The 14,983-nt window shown below is 42.1% G+C and overlaps 5 protein-coding genes across 5 annotated transcripts; 2 read left to right on the top strand and 3 right to left on the bottom strand.

The window, feature by feature from the left end:
- Positions 1-793: 793 nt before the first annotated feature.
- On the bottom strand, positions 794-3,211 carry L203_102196 (uncharacterized protein; the record flags this gene model as incomplete). Its single annotated transcript, XM_066211623.1, has 8 exons — positions 794-858; positions 907-1,017; positions 1,071-1,175; positions 1,230-2,063; positions 2,172-2,240; positions 2,320-2,553; positions 2,627-2,689; positions 2,749-3,211. 8 exons carry the CDS (start codon positions 3,209-3,211, stop codon positions 794-796), a joined length of 1,944 nt encoding a protein of 647 aa, XP_066067720.1.
- A 909-nt stretch (positions 3,212-4,120) lies between these two features.
- L203_102197 (peptidyl-prolyl cis-trans isomerase-like 3) lies at positions 4,121-4,925 on the top strand (the record flags this gene model as incomplete). Its single annotated transcript, XM_066211624.1, has 6 exons — positions 4,121-4,123; positions 4,178-4,213; positions 4,281-4,481; positions 4,576-4,635; positions 4,682-4,740; positions 4,793-4,925. The coding sequence occupies 6 exons, from the start codon at positions 4,121-4,123 to the stop codon at positions 4,923-4,925; spliced, it is 492 nt and encodes a 163-aa protein (XP_066067721.1).
- Positions 4,926-5,124: 199 nt separating this feature from the next.
- L203_102198 (uncharacterized protein) lies at positions 5,125-6,544 on the bottom strand (the record flags this gene model as incomplete). The annotated part of the gene is made up of 8 exons (XM_066211625.1): positions 5,125-5,214; positions 5,265-5,350; positions 5,404-5,578; positions 5,625-5,775; positions 5,820-5,987; positions 6,039-6,165; positions 6,211-6,291; positions 6,343-6,544. The coding sequence occupies 8 exons, from the start codon at positions 6,542-6,544 to the stop codon at positions 5,125-5,127; spliced, it is 1,080 nt and encodes a 359-aa protein (XP_066067722.1).
- A 170-nt stretch (positions 6,545-6,714) lies between these two features.
- On the top strand, positions 6,715-9,649 carry L203_102199 (DNA repair protein (mre11); the record flags this gene model as incomplete). The annotated part of the gene is made up of 17 exons (XM_066211626.1): positions 6,715-6,752; positions 6,797-6,834; positions 6,890-6,899; positions 6,948-7,185; positions 7,232-7,278; positions 7,328-7,723; positions 7,769-7,954; positions 8,002-8,263; positions 8,312-8,435; positions 8,480-8,696; positions 8,749-8,827; positions 8,878-8,897; positions 8,951-8,993; positions 9,042-9,090; positions 9,146-9,291; positions 9,347-9,540; positions 9,589-9,649. 17 exons carry the CDS (start codon positions 6,715-6,717, stop codon positions 9,647-9,649), a joined length of 2,148 nt encoding a protein of 715 aa, XP_066067723.1.
- Positions 9,650-10,918: 1,269 nt separating this feature from the next.
- L203_102200 (uncharacterized protein) lies at positions 10,919-14,881 on the bottom strand (the record flags this gene model as incomplete). Its single annotated transcript, XM_066211627.1, has 16 exons — positions 10,919-11,302; positions 11,358-11,443; positions 11,509-11,578; positions 11,638-11,802; positions 11,862-11,968; positions 12,025-12,232; positions 12,292-12,397; positions 12,469-13,008; positions 13,061-13,424; positions 13,477-13,783; positions 13,834-14,162; positions 14,219-14,313; positions 14,363-14,495; positions 14,544-14,606; positions 14,667-14,756; positions 14,809-14,881. The coding sequence occupies 16 exons, from the start codon at positions 14,879-14,881 to the stop codon at positions 10,919-10,921; spliced, it is 3,120 nt and encodes a 1,039-aa protein (XP_066067724.1).
- Positions 14,882-14,983: the final 102 nt, after the last annotated feature.

Genomic DNA, 14,983 nt, shown 5'->3' on the forward strand with positions numbered 1-14,983 from the left:
GTCGAAACTTTTTTGATATAAAGAACATCAGTTGCATTACGCTCTCCCTCTAATTGGTAGATCATGATACAACATAGTATCAATGTGCGCAAAAGCTCATTGCCGGTTTCCTAATGCACCTCAATCAAGACGACTACAGAAGCGAGCAAATAAAAAAAAAGTATACATTTTGGCTCATTTACTGATACAAAATGTCCGTTTAAAAAAAGAGTCCCAATTTGGTATATATCTGTCCAATTTCAAAAGAGAAGAAAACTAGAGCTACAACAAGAAAGCTACTGCCATAGGAAAAAAAGAAGATGGGAACTAAAGAGAAGTTGCGCAACATTGAGAAAAAGGGAATTCTTTGCGGCTGACAGGTAGCACTGGAGTTCCTGGACGTTTTCAGTAATGTGGACGTATTGAGGTTGCAAAGTGTACGGGCAGTGTTTGAAGACGTCCATCTGTTGTTTCGGCTCGATGAAAGACGGGCAAGATTGTCAGGCGTACATGGTCGAGAGATTTCATTTCATGTTGAACATCAAATCGATATCGTGGTATTACACGTGGCTCATGTGTATTGAGTTTGAAGAAATAAGGTCAAGGTATATACTTTTTGTCCGTAATACAAGTGTTGGTTGTAGCGTTATTATCCGTTGTGTTTGTAGCATGCAATAATTTCCTTGAATCATTTCGTTATTTGAAGAGCAACGTTGGAGTGTTGATGGATCTTGAACACCGTGAATATTTTCAAGGAGATTAAGAACCAGGCGATAGCATTGGATCCGCTGTATTAGACACATGATCGCCCGTGTCATGCTTTTTCGTTGAAGTCAGCCTGCCCACCGTTAGTACATTCAGACAGAGAATCTCGTGTATCTGTCCATTGCTCAGCGACTATTTTACAATAGAGGAACGGGCACATACTTGATTCAGAAAGAAGGACTTGGGGATCAGCCACCAGAGTAGAATTGGCTAGAAAACTGGAATGCCCCAGAGGGGACAATTCTAGGTTCGTTGTAGATGTAGGTAAATCGACTAGTTATCAATTAGCCAAACGCTCATGCCGAGTAGAGGTACCAGAAACATACAGGACATTCTCGGAGGTGATTCCAAATCAACGAGAAGTTTGTCAAAAGAATTTGCAGAACAGCTAGATTTAATTTGCAAGGTATGGATTAAGTCGTTGAGCATGCCTATTACTGTCAGCTCGACATTGCAGAGATGAACTGATTGAAAGGAGGACTTACCCTTACTATCAACGAATTCACTTTCGACCGACTCGTCAGAGGTAGGTACTACGTAATTCTCGTCAAATGTTGTACCGTGGTGCTGTGCAGTGACAGATGATTGACTTGTTGATTTTTCGGTGCTTTGTGTTTCGGTAGAAGGTGCAGGGGGCACAGTGTAAGAAGGTCCCCCTAAAACAGACGGCCACCCTAGTCCAATGCTTTCGCCAGCACGAACTTCACGGGTAGAGAGGCTGTCCGTTTGTTGGTTCCCAAGATATCCATATTCCAATTGTACAGAGGCAGCTTTGAAGGTATGATGAGTTTTGGCTCTTTGCGCGGATATAGAGCGAAGGGCCAAACCACCAGAAGCTTTATGGCTATTAAATGGGGCCACAGAGAGGTCAAATGTAACTCTCCTGGGTTCGGGAGGGATAGGAAGAGTAGGGCAAGGCCCTGACGGTCCTAGAGGAGCGTTGACTTGAGGTTGGGAATGGGCTGATAAAGTATTAATGCCAATGATACCCCAGTCTTCTTTATTGTTGGGTCTGTCAACACGCATATCACAAGAAAGAGAATCATAGGTGATGTAGAATGAACCCCTGGTAGAAACTGGGCTGGTAGCATACCATGACTTCGCCCATGACCTTCGCTCGTCACCAAAAGCCTCTGGGTTGGTCTCTTTGCGGAGCTTGGAGGCAGCAGGAAGATAAATTTTATCTTGGGGGGTTAGAGTGACGATAGGGCGAGGAACGGCGGGTACAACTCTGTCTAAGAAAAAAGCTGGAATAGGCGGTCGAGGGAGTTCAAGATCGATGGCGTCAATTTTTGAATGGTTCAAGTCAAAATGATTCGCTGACAGAGCAAGTCAGCACATTTTACCATACACACATAACAGAATAGCCAGCGAGAATACAAGGTTTGAGCGCGTAGCCGTAAGGAAAACTGGCAATATTGACTCACTAGCAACAGCCTCATGCAATACAGTGTTGGTGTAAAGGGAGTAAGGGAGAAAATCGTTGTTATTGGCATCTGAACCTTTGTTAGCAGGAAAATTCAGATGAGACAAGTACTAGTTTGATAAGGCATGGACAGAACCGGGGAAACTCACAAGCAAAACCATATAGATTCTCGCCAAGGTTGTATCCAGCCATCTGAGGCAACAAAGTTCGGAAATCCTTGTCTTTCTTCGAGAGATACGAGGTAGATGCATTACGGCCATTAAAATGAAAGCCATTTCTGTTATTGCCATGCTCAGTTCTTTGAATAGCAAATGTCGAGGTGACAGAACCAAGAGTCGCAGTGGAGGCGCCGGGGGGCGGGGAACAGACTGAAGTGGAAGAGCCTGTCTATGTTATTAGCAACGGATTCGCAGTGTAAGGAGATTTATGCATCAGCATCGAAAGCACCATACGTACCATTCATAAGAGAGGGCATACTTGCCGTAAAGCAAGAAGACACATAAGAACACCGTCTTGGCTCTAAAATCCATGTCAGCCATCTGTTCTTATGAAATACGGCGATTGGATGTAAAACCAACTGGCATGGTAAACATCATCCAGCGACACGGTTTCATCTAAACTAGAATCCTTTTTTGATTCTTCTGTAGCAGAACGCATACCACCCCATGCGGCCATCAGCTGCAATTGTCTCCCCTTGTTCTGTCTGGGATTACACTGTTCCTTGCATAGCCCAGCAATCTTCATAGCCACAGAAGCACTAAATGGAACTTTTTTGCAGACTGATCTGACACGATGAGAGATATAAAGTACTAGAATTGCAAAAGCAACAATGGACGGAACAATGATAGCTGTAATAGAAAGAGTTCGTGAGGCCGAGTGAGGAGGAAAAGTTGAGAACACGGCAGAATTCGGAGGAGAGATCGATGTGGGGCTTGAAGAAGCCGTATCGCTCGAGTGAGCAGCCACTGGAATATGCTGCTGAGAATGGATAGTCAAGAAGGGAGGCTTTTTGACAGAGGCTGTATTTGACAGAGGGGCCATCGTTGATGATCAACTGGGAGAGTTGTTATAAAAGAGATAGGATTGGGTTGAGGTCGTAGAATGGTTAAAGAGCGTTGATTGCTGTCGAGGAGCGTAAAAGACTGACAAGTAGTTGGTAACACAAAAAGTATGAAAGAAAATTGACTTGAACTAAATACAACTTGGAAAGCAAAAAGAGAAAGAAAAGAAGAAACAATGGATATTCTGGTCATGTTTACGTTTATTTTTCCCACAATGGTGGAACTAAACTTGTTTTTGTTGTTTTTTGTTTTCGTTTTTGTTTTTTTGCACAAAAAGAAAAATCATACGCCATAAGTTTGCAGACCTCCACCGGCCAAATAATTATCATAGAAAGATTGATTTTTGATTCCGTTTATGCTCATTCATCTTTTTCCATAATTGTTTTCCGTCTTGTTGTATTGTAACTTGTAAGTAGATGTTCAGGACTAGGCTGCAATAAAGCGTAACGAAAGCGGTTCAAAAACCAGCCTGAGGAGATAGGAAATGGCGTAGAAGCAGCAGCATCTTATTGTACAGTTGAGCCAAGATGGAATAAGCAAGCATAGAGATGTAAAACAAAAAAGATGACGCTGAGAAGTGAAAATTGACATTCCAAATGAGTAAAAAAAATTTCGAAGCTCAGGATTCCCAGGTGGTCTCCCACCCCGGTACTAATGAGACGCTTCCGGGCTTAACTTGAACGATCGTACGGATAACTGGTGCTTTACCGAAACTATAACTGAAGATTAACATGAATGAAAAAACTTAAATATATACATATATTTATACGGTTATACAATCGTTAATTGTTTTGTCGTTTTTCAATCTCACTTTCGCAAAGGTCTCTACATTCAACTTCTCGCTATAGATTTAAACTATATCCGCTATATCCCCCAGAAGTAAAGCAACATGGCAAGTAATAATTTGTTTTAAAGATGTGAGCTTATAAACGAACCATCTGCATAGTCTGTTACCTTACATACCAACCTTGGGGATATTAAGGTGAGACAACTTCGCTCAAATGTTTCTGATCCATTGATGTTCACCATTAGCTGACCTGAATGCTTAGATAGAGATCTTTTGCGAAACAGTACCTCGGACGGCAGAAAACTTTTTGGCTTTATGTGCTTCTGGAACCTATGACAACACCATTTTTCATCGGAATATTAGAGGATTTATGGTACAAGGAGGAGATCCAACAGGAACTGGCAAGGGAGGAATGAGCATATATGGAAGAGCTTTTGCGGACGAAATACGGCAGACTCTAAAGGTGAGCAATGGTTGTTTTTGAGCTACAGTTGATAGATGAGAGATATACCAGGGGTCGTTGAAGGTGAAAGAGATATGCTTACCGAATTGGACAGTTTAATGCTAGAGGTATTGTAGCAATGGCAAATGCTGGACCTGACACGAACAAATCTCAAGTAAGTTTGCCTCTTTTGGACGTTGCAGACTAACGCTTAATCATAGTTTTTCATAACATATGCCAAACAACCAAGTTTGGATGGTAAATACTCTATATTCGGAAAGTAAGTTGTCGCTGGGCATTCAAGAGCCTATCAAGGAACTAAACTGGAACAGGGTTATCGATGGTTTGGAAGTGCTCGATTCGATGGAAAGAGTGCCCGTAACCCCCAAACACCGTCCATTAGAGGAGATCAAATTATCGAATGTTACTATACATGCCAATCCCATCGCCAATCAAGCAAAGTAGATCCAAGTCATGATATAATTTGCCCGCTAGCTGCTTGTGAAGATGGAGGCGAAGATGGATATGGATCGTCATATCATACTCAACTGGGTGTAGTATGCAGCATCAATTATATGCATTTAAAGTACTAGAAATACAACCTGCTAGATAATTCCACACAACATGACCTTTGAATGTACTTTTGAGACACCAAATTCTCAGCTTAGTACCAAGATTGCCTTTGCAATTGGGTCTCTTCATACTGCCGATGTGGAATAGAAGGTTCTTGAATATTGAAAGTTTCCTTGGCCATCTACAAAACACGTTAGACAGAAACGGAATAATGATGACATTTATACCTGCCTTCCAAGTTTCTACGTCAAGCTCCAGAACAGCTTGATTTTTTATAGGATCGCCGTCGAGCTGCGCATCGTGTTGAGTGGTAGCCACTGTGGAAGGGTATTGATATTAGAACAGCAAGTGTAAAGAATGAAAGCCGTACTAGCCATTACCTCACCATCAGGCTTCACGTATATTCCTGCGCTACCTTGGTTTATGAGAAAAGAAAGGAAAAAACAATTTTCAACAGTTTGTCCGAAATCATGAGGGTTGAGAATGAGGCGGAAAAGATTGACACCTTCACCATTAGGATCTAATTTGTGAAGGGTTTTCAGCACCTTATCACAGTTAGCGGAGACAAGATCTCATGAGAGAAGGGCGTACAATTTTGATGTTATCCATGAATTCATCTTTGGCTTTCTTATTAGACTTTTCGGTGATGACCTCAGTAGGCTGTATTTCAGGGGCAGCTTCTGTATTGACACGTCTTTGAGGGGCTTTTCTTTGCTTGTATTCAGCGGTTAAAGGACCATACCTACGTTTATGTCAGTAAAAGTTGGAATCAGGACTTAAACCTGCATGAATTCGACGCCAGTTACACGTCTGTAATACCGGGCAGCCATCCACCCAATCTTTTCCCAGTCACCAAGGACACTACTTCGACCCAATGGCTGTATTCCCTCGTCGTCCGAGCTGACATCTTGTTCAGCAATCTCCACCCGATCTAAACATAAGAGGGATTTGATTCTAATAGAGTGTCAGTTTGCAGAGTAATGAGATAGATTGAAAGCACTGTACTTGAGCAGATACTCGTCGATGTCAAAAGCTGCACCATCAATTTTGAATCGTTTTGCAAGACCAATGGCATTTTCAGTGTTCGTTCGTATGAGATTAGCATCGAGCGTTCCGATACCAGTATCTTTAACTACAGCAACTCAGCATACAAAAGAGCCAAACCGAGACCCATTACCATTTGCAAACAGTTCGGACTGTTCAGAGAGGGCCTCGGCCAGCTCTTTGGCAGTTGCGTTGGCCAAGTTGGCCTTCATATCTAAAACGCCAAGTTGAATTCACCTGTCTGTCTCGTTTGAGTTAAACATACCATCGGCAGCATCTTGTAATGTCCTGTATTTCTTTCCCAACTTAAGCTGCTCCTCAACATTTGGCCTCGCAAAGATCTCAGAAGCATTGGTAACTTTTCGCCGTTTTCTACCTTGAGTCTTGGAATGATCATTTGACATAGAATGACTAGCAGGTATCCTATTTTGCGAGTCTTGAGCTTGCGAAGAGCTTGCATCTGACATCTTGCCTAAGAGATTCCAGAATATGATAAAATGGAAGATAAGTACACATTGGAAAAGATGAAATGATAAAAGATTGATTTGACGCGACGCGTATAATGATTCCGTCATAATCTTTAATTAATTGTGGGCAATTTATTAATATTGATTCAAGGAGTCTTTTAATTCTGAAGATGTCGATGTTACGAAAGCCTTCAGAAGAAGCTGCAAGGTGAGCTCCAGGCAAAAGAGAGTATATGACTAATCAGCCTGCAGTGAGCAAGGAGAAGTACCTCCCAGCATTGTTCAAACTGGTAAGCAATAAGCAGAGTCTGTAAAAAAAACCATTGCTCAAAGAGTTCCGTTTAGATCCTGACAAGTGAGCAAGGAGACCAAGAGTGTATTGGCTGGCTGATTCATGCGAAAGCTGCTTTCGGATTCTTCTTGCTACCGATAATCACATTGGTTACGCCGAGAAGGACTCTGTTCGAGGTCAAGATTCCATCAATACTTTTCGAGAAATCTTGGAACTTGCTCAGAACAATGATGTGGACTTTATTCTTCTCGCTGGGGATTTGTTTCATGAGAATAGGCCAAGCCGGACATGTCTTCACCAGACAATAGCTCTTTTGAGAGAGTTTACGCTTGGGGATAAGCCTGTATCGGCAAGTATGGTTATTCGAGTACACAACGGTGCTGACTCATGTTAAGTTTGAGCTTTTGAGCGACCCAATGGATGGAGCAACCCCCGGATTCTCGTACAGACTGTCTTTGTTACTCATGTGTCTAACACCTGACGTATTCTAGCTTTCCTGCAGTGAATTACGAAGACCCGAATCTGAATATTGCTATTCCTGTCTTTTCCATCCACGGTAATCATGATGATCCCCAGGGGACTGGTCCGGAAGGGGCGCTTTGCGCTCTTGATGTCCTTTCTGTTTCTGGAGTTCTCAATTATTTTGGTAAACTTGATTTGATCGCCGACGAGACCGCCCAAGACGATAATCCAGAGAAGGGCATACGCATTAAACCAATTTTGCTACGAAAAGGCGATACCCATTTGGCGCTCTATGGCTGTGGAAACGTCAAAGACTCACGGATGCACTACGAGTTGAGATCAAATCGGGTTAAAATGTATATGCCTGCAAGTGAAGATATTCCAGAAAACGACTGGTTCAACATCTTGCTTGTACACCAAAACAGGTATTCTTCTTCTCCTTACCTGTAGATTTGAGCTCATTGACGCAGAGTTAAGCATGGACCTCAACAGTTTGTGCCGGAAGGCATGTTTGACGACTCCATCCGCCTGGTAATTTGGGGCCACGAGCACGACTGTCGAATAACCCCAGAAAAAGTTGAAGGCAAAAATTACTTTATAACTCAGCCAGGCAGTTCGGTCGCGACATCACTTGCTCCTGGCGAAGCAATTCCAAAGTTTGTTTGCTTTTCATCGCTACCGTATCGTAACTAATCCTTATCAGACATGTTGGACTTCTCTCAATCCAAGGTTCCCAGTTTCAGCTTGAAGAAATTCCACTCAAAACTGTCCGTCCGTTTGAAATGGACGAAGTCGTGCTTTCATATGCCGCGGAGCAGGGTGCTGTCAATCTGGGTGATAGAGATAGTATAACAGTTTTCTTACGGGAGCAGGTAGAAGCATTGATTGAGAATGCTAAACAGAATTGGAAGGAAAGGAATGGGGACGATGCGAAGAAAATGATGCTACCTCTTATACGGTTAAAGGTACTATTCTTATTACACTTTCGTTTAGTGCGTTAATCGAAAATGCAGGTTGAGACGACTGAAGCTAAGGAGATGGTCAACCCTGTTAGATTCGGTCAAGAATTCATGGACCGTGTAGCCAATCCTCGCAGTATATTGCAGTACTATCGTAGAAAAAAAGCGACAGAGAGAAGTGATTATCACCTGCCGTCTCTAAAGCTTGCTGACATCATCTAGAACCCAAAAACAATCCGGATATGCCCTATATGGATGACGAAGAATATGAAGATGATCCAACGACCCTGACGACTGATGAACAATTATCTAAACTTCGCATGGCAACTTTAGTAAAGCAATATCTCAAAGCCCAGAACCTGGAGGTCTTGGTAGAGAATGGAATGGAAGATGCTATCATGAAGTTTGTCGATAAGGATGATAAGGACGCTATTAAAGAGTGGGCTTTTCTGTCATTCGATCAAAACCGGAGTGATTCCAAGGAAATTCAGTTTTGTGTCTGATACTTTAAAATGGGTTGGGAAAAACATGCAAGAAAAAGAACTTGAAGAGGGTGATGTCGAAGAAGCTGTGAGAAATCATGACCAGCTGTGCTTTTTCATTACTGATATTACCTCCAGATGGCTGCAGCAAAAGAGACGCAAGTTTGGTTGAAGTGTTATGATTCCTTACTAACGATTTCTCTTGATCTAGTGCCGTCAATCGATATGAGGAGGCTCATCCCATCCCACTTCAGGTGGGTTACTTGATACTTTCGAGTTGAATTATGTTGATGGTGCTCTAGAAAGGCCAAGGTGAATTGAAGCAGCGAGATTCTGATAACGACAGCATGCGTAAGTGCCGTTTTATCTCGTATTTGTTTACTATCAACATTATTTGTCCCCATAGTCGCTGAAGACGATAATGCGATGGATATGGATTCAGACCATACGGACAAGCGAGCATCGGTGAGAAGCTCAGTAACTAGTGGTAAAGAGAGAAGAAAGCAACCGGCTCATGCTACTTCATCCAAGAACAGGAATAAGCCACCACTTGTACGCTAAAGATAAATGTATAGGCGCCTACATACGACTGACGTGCTCGTTCCAGTTTGTTGAAGCATCAGAAGACGAGGAAGAAGAAGAATTGGAGCCTGCACACAAAAAGGGCAGAGAACGCTCTACTGCTACGAAAAAGACGCTGGGAAAAGTGCCAGTCAAGAAAGAACATACAAAAGCACCTGCTAGAAAAGCTGCTGCCACGAGCAGGTCTGCTAGAGGAGGTATGGCTCAATCTCAATTGATGTAAGTTCTTCTTCTTTGGTTTGAAAGGCCCATTTGATAAGATAATAGCTTCTCAAGGGCCGGTGTGGGAAAGCCTTCGAAACCCATCGAGCTCTCTGATTCTGATTGAGCATTGCCAAGTCACGCTGAGTTTCGTAGAGTAGCAACAATTGACATATCCCACATCGATACTTAACCCGTTTTGCATAATCCTGCTACATACATGTATGTCATTGCATGATAAAAAAAATTGACACTGCTTGTTTGGATCATCAAACGGATACGTTATAGGCTTAGTTATACCGACTCAGACTTGGATGGACGTATGCCCTTGGATCTGCTCATCATTACGAATCGATTCAGCGTCCAAGACAAATATATCATGACATATTATACAGAAGAAAAGCATCGAGTCTCAATTCAATCCATCTCCAATGGCAATGTCAGGATTTGGGTCGGTGTACTAGAATTCCTTGGGACGATAATACTGATATTACTAACTTAATAGTTGGACAGCTAATTAATATTCATTCCATAGATTCTCTAGGAAATGAATCTGCTCTTTATATATCCTTGTCCTCCAACCATCCAATATCCGTTACTCACCAACAAAAACCTAATACACAAGTTGAGTGGTCTGACACAAGGCCTAAAAAAAGTTAATGAGCATTGTTCTTTTTTTTGAAATTTTCTTGGAGTTGCAAAGGCTTAGGGACATCAGCGCAACTTGTAACATATGGGCAGTTGCAAAGTCAAAAATAAATAAAGATTGTATGAGCAAAAGGGTACAAATTATGTGTGGTTATACAACCAAAAGATGTGAGCTGTTTCTACAGACTATATATCACTTCAAGAATAGTTACAACTACATGTTCATTAACTGGAACTTGTTCAAACTACCTTGTCTTTGTCTGCGAAATGACAAGCATACTGTTTGGCAGGTAAAGAGCTTCGCATTTTTGACAGGATCCCCAGTTAATCGTTATTCGTTCCGATTGATGAGATTCACCCAAGAGATACATCAATGAGTGAAGAAGTGGTAAAATATGCCAGGCTCTCTCTATGCATCTCTTGAAAGAGGGGTAAGGCAAACACACCATGTCATCACACAAACTTTGGTCGTCCATGAGAGGATTTTGCCAAATCAAAGGGAAGATATAGACAATGAGAGCACGTATCTGTACGATTGTTTCTAATATACTGAACAGGATAAATTGCTATGTTGGGTACATTAATATACTTGGAGGTATTAAGTAAATCTGCTCTATTCTATCATCTTGATATTTGTTACTGCGGACTGGTTCGTATGATAATGAAAATGGTCAGCATACTAAGACTAGTCTACTCTTTCTTGTGCCATACAATCTCAAGCACAGTTGTCCAATGGACCACAACTGCTTCATGTCGCCTGTCCGTATCTAAACCATTTTGCCCGACATTCAACGGCCTCTTTTCTGACGTCTCTGCTTTTGTCATCCACAGCCTTACCCAATTCCTTAATAACCTGACCTTTGTCTTTGTGCAGAGTTTCGAATCGAATTATATCTGGTATCACTGCTAAAGCTGTCAATGCTGACTGCCTTACTTTTGCAGATGTTGGGACATCCGTCTCGACAAGCGACGTTGACAGGAGGGATTGGACGAGAGCAGTTGCTGAAGAGTGAAGAAGTGAATCGGTGGCTGGCGATGATGGGGTTTCGAAAATCGATATCAGGGCGAGAATGATATTGATGCGTTGCTGCGGAGAAGAGAGCGAAAGAGAACGCAGCATCAGAGGAAGGACCTGTCATATTGTCAACACCAATTTCATACGAGAAGATACAAATGAGGTTACTGACCACAGTGAGATCTGAGATACACAATGAAGCAGGTACAACTGGCAAGAGAGAAGCAAATGCTACCAGATAAACTGTTCTCTCTTTTCCTATTTGACCAAATCAACCATTTATCGAGAAACATCTTTTAAAAAGTAAAGGTAGAATAACGTACCACTTGCTTCCTTGTCGCCTTCAATTAATCTTGGTAACACAAAGTTCCACAGTTTTTGTGCATACAATAGCTACAATAGAACATCTTATCAGGTACTGTGAACGAGGATAAAAAAACAAGAGGAAATACCTTTGTTATCAAGTACCCGTCGCCTTTTTTGGCTAGGACCCCAAATCCCTCGGCAGCATATTGAACTAGCTCAGGATCTAAACTGAACAGGCTGAGAATACTAATGACCTTCTCAAGAGCTGAATAAGCCAACGGTTGACTTAAGAGGGCAAGCGCTTTTATCATCTGCCGCCAAAAGCCATGAGTAAACCACGTCAGGTCAAAGATTAGATTGGCAGGCTTACTTGGAGGTAAATTAAAAGACAGCGACGACGAACTTTAAGCTCAAGATTCTTATCTTGCACTTGAGCCCACATCTTCTCTAAAACGACATCAAGTGTGTTGTTCAGCTCTAATATACAATGGCAATATCAGTTGAGATCTATCGTATCATGATAGTGAACGTGCCAGTTTCCTTTTTATTGACCAAAGCACAAATCATATCCACCCCCCAAGCAACCTGCCAGTCATCCTTGGCAACATTAATCGTCCAATGAAACTTTCCATTCAGATATTCTGGATAGTTTGGTAGAGACAAATGTGTTTTTGAACTCAAACTTTGAAAAGCAGCTGAATATAGGGCAAAAAGGTCTTGTTCCGATTGGGGCGCCTCAACCTAGAATAATTTAATTCTGAATGGGGCCAGAGGAATCCGAGATAAAACAAAGAGCTTACACGCAATGGACTACCATTCTGGATGCCAATATTTTCAAATACCAACTCCTTCATATCACCTCTTTCAAAAGCTGCATAGATCAAATCAAGTTGCTTCGCTTGTTTCCTATGTGTTATCAGCTGCTAGGTCTCGATATAATGGAAGAAAATAAAAATAGCCGCAACATTGACACTCACTCGATAGTAAGTTCATGAATCATTTCACGACCAATGATAGCCACAATCCTCAGTAACCGCCTATCCCGAAACAATGCTTCTTTGCGTCCTGTTTGTTTCTGCCCTGCATGAATGACAAATCCATATAATCGGGGAATAAGCTCATCGTAGTGTTTCGCAACGTCCACATGTTTGGCTTTGATTTTTGTTCTAAGGACGCTTAGTAAACAGTGCAACAGGTCCCAAGCGTAAGCAATGTTACACTCCCTTTCGTTCACTTCATCCGTTTCCACATCCGTTACAGCTGATGTTGCATTGGCAGATGAAGTCAGAAGATCCAGCTTAGTAGTGATTCTGACAATCATAGTCTGCCACAAAGCTGGTTGTATACAGAGTTTGTTCAAAGAATCCAAGATGGAGCGATACTTCTCACGCGCGATAAAGTCTTGAGGGCTAGGCGCCTGATCAGGAAGATTGTGAAAGAGGAGTGGAAGAGTGATAGATTCAATTGTCGAAGGATTATGAGTGGATATTGTAGTTAAAGCTTGTATGACTTCCAGCCTTGAGCCCAGTTCATTAGCCAAAAAGCTGATAAGGATGAAAAGGAGCATACCTAATCCCGGAGTCCTCGTCGCTGACAAGGATGTCATCTAAATCTTTAACAAGCTCTTCAATCTTGAATTTTTCAAGGTATCCTTCCAATCCTACCGATGCGACGACACCTCTAATAGCTGACCGTTTTAAGCTTTCGGTGCGTAGACCCTCCCTCAAGATATCAAACAAATCATTTTGATAAGGTTTCAAGCTCTGCTCCAGCTCATATGAACGAGTTGAAGAGGTATAGACAGATTGACAGGCAATGAGTATGGAAGATATAGACGATAACAGAGGCACACGATGAGAAGGAAGGGAAGGAGAGTTGAATGTTCGGATGAATTGTGGTAATATCTGACTAAGGGCGAACTTGCCTGCTGATGCTACGTCAACTGATTAGCTTGATGTCTTTTCAACCATATATAATTATCCTACGCGATCCCTTGAAAATGGCAGCAATTATATTTGTTGCACAAACTGCCTGATTCTTGTCAGGTTCCTCAAAGATCTTTGCGCATTCTTTGATCACATCTTGAGCCAAGCCTTTTGCACTGTCGCTTTCATTTGGATACAGTGTATGCATCAACGACTCAAGTGCTGTCAGGGCTGCAGATTCAACGGACTGATCAGATGAATAGAGGATCTCAGTCTTGATACCTTCCCACAGCTCAGCAGCTCGTTCGATAAGAGCATCAGCCCCATATGTTGGAAAACAAGCTGCCATCGACAGCATAAGATCTTTCTACTCGGATCGTCATCTCCTTCTCATGTTATACAATAGAAAGTACATACCATTGCGGGCCCTGTTGCGGTAGCAAACTTTTCCAAGAACAAGGGTAAAGCCATTTTTGCAAAATATGGACTCGCACTCATACACTCTCGTAGGGCCACCTTTAAATCATCTGCAGTAATGCCATATGGATCATTTGGAGGAGGTCGAAAAGAGATGGGAAAATAGCAAAAAGTCACATCGAAAAAATCTTCTATGTGATCGTGGACGTCAAATTCAAGAAGGATAATACGGTCAAGGGAGAAGAGGAGCATAAGATTACGAGGGTCTTTTTCGCCATCTACCATTTTGATGTATGAGTTGATGAAAGCAGAACCCATTTTCTTCAAGGCTAAACGGATATTGGTAATGAATTATTTATCTCTAACTGTAACGAAGATTACTCACCATTTCGATGCGAAGTCAGTAAACTATCAAAAAGGACATAGACCAGGTGCCTTGTCGCCTGGACATATGCCTTTATATTTATGTTTTCCACTATGCTGAAGGAGATCAGGTAAGCACAAGCCAGAGGCTACCAGTACTACATACGCATGGTACACCTCCACTGCCATAGCATCATCGAATGTTGCCAATTTCGAGAGAACGGTAAGACCATTCAAAGCTGGTGGTAGTGAATCAAAGTCGTCCAACTTTGACAGATAGAACTGGACGAGCGTTGTAGCTTTCATGGTCAGCGGTGATCTAGTTGGTCTATAACCGATAAGCATACTGGCCTGGCGAGTAACCTTGGGGCGAGATATAGCGTCCAAGAGGTTAGTCAAGAACATCAAGCCTAATTCCTTCTTGTCAATAACTAGTCAAGCTTTCAGATCCTGCCTTGACGTATACACACCATTGAGACGTGTTCCATCTTCTTGGGACGTTAGAAACTCTCCTAAAGCCTTAACAACTTGAAGCAATTGGACCTCCCCATTATTGACACCTGCATATCTAAAGTAAACATTGAATGTTAATAATATAGTAGCTCAACTCACCCTGCACCAGTTCTCTAGGCGGATCCAGATCCGTTGTTGATATCTGTGTTCTAACCAGCCTTTCCACCTCCATATCTTATCTTATCTCCAACATAAATTGCACTGAATCAACTTTTTTATCATATCTTCTCAATATTCGAAGCCGAATGTATTTTACGTAATATATGTACATTTT

This window comes from Cryptococcus depauperatus, chromosome 2, assembly GCF_001720195.1.
Source record: "Cryptococcus depauperatus CBS 7841 chromosome 2, complete sequence".
In the NCBI taxonomy this organism is placed as follows: Eukaryota; Fungi; Basidiomycota; class Tremellomycetes; order Tremellales; family Cryptococcaceae; genus Cryptococcus; species Cryptococcus depauperatus.